Raw genomic sequence first — 4548 nt, forward strand, 5'->3', positions numbered from 1 at the left:
TGATGTGTGAATTTCTAACAATTTTATAAATTGTTTTCATGTGTGATTTATGTTGATGTGAATTCAAAGACATAACTTTAAATTAAAGACCATGAGCAGCTAAAAAAAAACAATCTGGAAAGTAACGTCACAAAGCAGGAGGGACTCCCCGTTACCTAGCAACCCCAGCAGTTCTCCCTGTTACCTAGCAACCCCAGCAGAGTTCTCCCCGTTACCTAGCAACCCCAGCAGAGTTCTGCCTGTTACCTAGCAACGCCAGCAGAGTTCTCCCCGTTACCTAGCAACCCCAGCAGTTCTCCCTGTTACCTAGCAACCCCAGCAGAGTTCCAGCCCATTTGGTCAGCTGGTTTTCCCGCTGTATTCGCTGTACAACGGCTGCTGGAAAAGACAAGTTTTGTTGTTGACTCAGCATCCAGAAACCACTTGCTGCATTCTGGTTGGCTGTGCAGGAGGCTCCACTTCTGCTTTTCAAACACATACCGTTGTATAATTGCACATCTGTTTGCAGCCATTTTCACAGTGTAAACATTGAGTTGGGCAGCAGCAGCTTATTTGGATTTAAAGTGACAGAGCCCTAAAACAACTCATTCTGAAAGAAAATGTTATTATCCAAGAATTATTTTCTACAGAAAGTGTAATTAAGATGTTTTGTGTAGGCCGTAGACCAATCCTAACCCGTTCAGCTCAGGTGAATCAGAAATGAATCAGGGATCAATCAGAAATCTCATGCCAACCTCATGTTGAAGAGTTCTGGGTTCCAAGATGCTGAAACTGTGACATTTTAATTATCAGCTGAAGCGACAGATTGAAACATTCAGACATTTTATTCATTAAATGACGGTAAACATGATGATGAATAAAACATGAAACAGTATTTGGACTTTCTCAACACTTTGACTAAAACGTAAAAAGTTTTTTCTCCTGAACGACGTCCGATCTCGGATCAGTACCCGCTTGCAGAAGCTCGGCCCCTGATGCGGACTCCGGCTTCCTCTCTGAGGTAACCATGGTAACCGGGGATGGGCGCCTTCAGGTGTCGTCGTGGGACTGCAGGTAGACGGGTTTGGCCTGCTTCCGGAGGCGCTGCTGAGCGCGCAGCCGCCTGCCCCGCTGCGTGGCCAGACCCAGAGGAGGCAGGTAGGCCTGCGGGCAGAACCGGGCCGTCACACCGCATTCCTGACGCATTCACAACCCGGCCACTAGGGGGCGCTTACTCACCGCTCTGGGGTACGGATTCCTGTAATGCAGACCTGAACAGAAAGAGACCGATATTAACGTTTCATTATGAAATCAGGCCTGTCGCAAAAAGCAAATAAGCAATTAATTGCATGAAGCTGGACGATAAAAAATAAATGTGTTTCCTGAGACTTCACAATTCATTTTCTGTCGTTTTGTTTAATTTAGACGTTTAAAATGTGGTAAAAACCTCCTTCACTTTGTTTCTGCTCTGTTTGAAATGAGCAGAAGTCCTGACTGAATCCATCCTCACCTATTTCTATCCTCGCTTCACATTCCTCTATGCATCTCCTGATGGATTCTGGATCTGTGAGCTGAAAGCAGCAAGAAAGGTTAGAAAGGATCAGCTGGACAATAAATCAATAATATCATGTATCAGGACAGGCGGCGATCAAAATCAACACTGAATACATCTGAGAGAATCTTCCAAAATATTCCATAATATTCCAGGTTGGTGGATTCAACTGACTCTCTGGTTGCCTAGCAACAATCTGCTGGTTTCCCCACTTTGCCTCATAACTGCTAAAAAATAAACAACATGTGGAGAAAACTGGATTAAAGAGGAAATGACACAAAGCCAGTTTGGCAGTATTTCAATTATTTAAAAAAAAACAACTAATCAATAATTTTTGACATGGGCTGAATGATATGAAATGTTTATTTCATGATTCGTTAGTAATCATAATTAACTAAAACTAACAAAATATTGAAAAGTGAAATTGAGAAAACATTTTTGTTAGGTGAAATAAATAAATAAAAAACTATAACTGGAACTATATCACATATTTATAAAATTAACTGAAATGATGGAAATAACATCTTTTGTTTTTGTGTTTATCACCTTTCAAAGTGATGTGTAACTAATATTTTCCCCACACAAGCAGTTCACATCGTCAGTAAACTAACTATAGTTTTATTTTAGTCCACAAAACGTTTGGAGGCAACACCAGAGTCAGTCTGTTCAACAAAATGTATACAAAATCAATGGGCCTAAAGCTAAATATTTAACAAATAATAGCTAATAAAAACTAGCAAACATTCTAAAAACGAATTCAAACTGAATTAAACAAAAAGTCATAATGAAATAAAAATATAACGTAAACCCAGCAGCTGCTGCTCCCACCTGCTGGTTCTGCCTGAACAGAGACCGGGCCTCCTGCTCGATGTACCGCCTCTCCGCCGCCGAGTCGCTCACGGCGCCGGTCTGGGCCTGCCAGGCCCGGGCGATCCGAAACACCCGGATGTAGAGAGATAACACGGTGGAGCGAGTGGACAGCGCCATCTGGACCTGAGGAAAGCAGCCAGGAAGTCAGCAGAACCGTCTTAAACACGGGACCAGACAGATAATCTGTTTGGTTCCTGGCCCTGATTACAAACAACCAATCAGGGCCAGGAGGCGGGTCTTAGTCCTGTCAAGACCCGCCTCACTATAACAAAGTGAATGCTAAGACTAATTAGCATAGCCACCAATGATGGCAGGTAAACAGTTTTCCTGTATATTAAGTCATTTCTCCACCATTTGCACATTCAGCAGCGAGTTCACACGGATGATAGACAGCACTAAGCCCCTCCTCCTTATGGCTCTCATTGGTTGTTTCTGGTGCATTTCTTCAGATGGTGGAGGAAGTGGAAGAGATTGAACTTTTCACAGATTATCTGTGTCCAAACAGTTTAAACAAATATGTAAAAACCATGTTTTATAAAAGTTTCATTCTGCAGCTTTAACTGACGGTTTAATTCAGTTATTTATATATTTATTGACCTTTATACTGGAAAGTTAAAGTCTGCTAGATTTCAAAAACAAGATATCTAAAAACGGTCTCACTCCACGTATTAGAAAATACCTGAAACATGTCTGATGTCGGATCAAAAATTTTAAATCTGAGCTTTTCATTTGTTTAGCTGTTCATTATTTAACACGTCTGTCTTTGCAGGTTATGTTTAAATATAAATGTGACAGAAAACAAACATTTAAATGCAGCATTATGTAAATTATTTGACCCTTACAAACGTCCTTATTTTCACACTTAAACGCCTTTGATCAAACAATGTTTAATAAGAAACTACAATAAACCCAAAATACGTTTTTCAAGCACTGTTATTTCTTAAAGGTGAAAAAAACTAGCTTCTACTTGAACAAGGTAATTTCCTTACATAAATTATGAATTACATGTAATTAACAACAAATTTTGTTCTGATTACTGTCTGTAGAATCTTGAAGTTCTTTAAAGAGAAATTGTCTGACAACATAAGTGAGAATAAAAGATTTTATGATGTAATATCTGCAAAAATAGTTGGCATTTGTGGAATTTTATTAACTTTACAAATGAATTTTAAACTGCAAAAATGAGTCATATGTTTTCCCTCTGAACAGATTTGTTGATTTTCTTTTCCTGTAATGGAGAAAATGACGGCCAACCCTGAGCCTCGTCTTCATCAGACTGCTTTACAACAACAGCCTTCAGTCAGAAGCTTCATCAGAGCTGCTGCAACACAGACCTCTACAGGAGAACCGTGTAGCTCACAGCAATCTGCATCTACAACAATTCTGTGAAGAACCTTGAATAATACGAGTTACAACATTTAATTTCCTTGTGGTATAAACGAAGTATTTTTGAGCGGAATATGAATAAGAACTGATATTTTCATTGCTACTTTACTTGGCTGGTGTTTATAACTCAGTTACGGCTCCAGAAGGAAATCTAGTCGACATAAAATGTTCTTGTTCATCACTTATTCCATTAAACTGTTGGATAAGCGCTGAAGATCTCTTAGGAGGATTGTAAAACACCCTAAAATGATCCAGTCGCAAATCTGGATCCTGTTCGCTTCTCCGGAATGAACCAATTCATCCAAACTTCGCTCCTAAAAATATATTTTAGAAAAATAACAACATCTCAAACAACAGACCTGAGCTAAGATGCTAACAGTGATGTTAAGGAGTCATAGTTTATTTTTAAATGACATAATTTATTATTATTTAAAGCGTAAAACGCGACCTTACCTCTTGTTTTTAAAGATGTGACATAGTCGCCGGCTGATGACGTAGTCTTAAAGCAACACTGCTCTGAATTCGCATCCTGTCACTAAAAAGTTCATTTATTCCAGTACCTCCATCCCTGAGTGAAACTAAAGATTAATTCCACACAGACAGATGTTTTCAGGCCTTTGTTTCTACCGATTATGATGAAAACAAAACATTAATATTAGGATATTACAACAGAAAGGGAACAAAACAGACCAAAATATGAGTCTAATAAGGACTGAAATTGAAGTTTTCAGACGAAACAAATACTGAGTTATGCTGATATG

General features: G+C 39.2%; 1 protein-coding gene across 2 annotated transcripts; it reads right to left on the reverse strand.

The window, feature by feature from the left end:
* Positions 1–805: 805 nt before the first annotated feature.
* On the reverse strand, positions 806–4317 carry lyrm1 (LYR motif containing 1). Of its 2 annotated transcripts, none has more exons than XM_081600190.1 (5): positions 4241–4317; positions 2360–2524; positions 1490–1550; positions 1219–1250; positions 806–1143 (listed from the first exon to the last, which is right to left on the reverse strand). In XM_081600190.1, the coding sequence occupies exons 2-5, from the start codon at positions 2516–2518 to the stop codon at positions 1030–1032; spliced, it is 366 nt and encodes a 121-aa protein (XP_081456316.1). In that variant the 5' UTR covers positions 2519–2524; positions 4241–4317; the 3' UTR covers positions 806–1029. The 2 variants fall into 2 exon arrangements, with proteins under 2 accessions (XP_081456316.1, XP_081456317.1); XM_081600191.1 differs by having other exon boundaries at positions 2360–2518; positions 4241–4281.
* Between the last annotated feature and the right edge of the window lie 231 nt (positions 4318–4548).

Source organism: Poecilia reticulata, chromosome 19, assembly GCF_904066995.2.
Source record: "Poecilia reticulata chromosome 19, P_reticulata-male-v2, whole genome shotgun sequence".
NCBI classification, from domain to species: domain Eukaryota; kingdom Metazoa; phylum Chordata; class Actinopteri; order Cyprinodontiformes; family Poeciliidae; genus Poecilia; species Poecilia reticulata.

What these genes read in the sequence shown, in the direction of transcription:
- lyrm1 (XM_081600190.1), bottom strand. Translation starts at nt 2,518, where the DNA reads ATGGCGCTGTCCACTCGCTCCACCGTGTTATCTCTCTACATCCGGGTG. An exon ending in TGTTCAGGCAGAACCAGCAG is followed by an intron (nt 1,551 to 2,359) that starts GTGGGAGCAGCA and finishes TGCTGCTTTCAG; the next exon opens with CTCACAGATCCAGAATCCAT. An exon ending in GGAATCCGTACCCCAGAGCG is followed by an intron (nt 1,144 to 1,218) that starts GTGAGTAAGCGC and finishes TTCTGCCCGCAG; the next exon opens with GCCTACCTGCCTCCTCTGGG.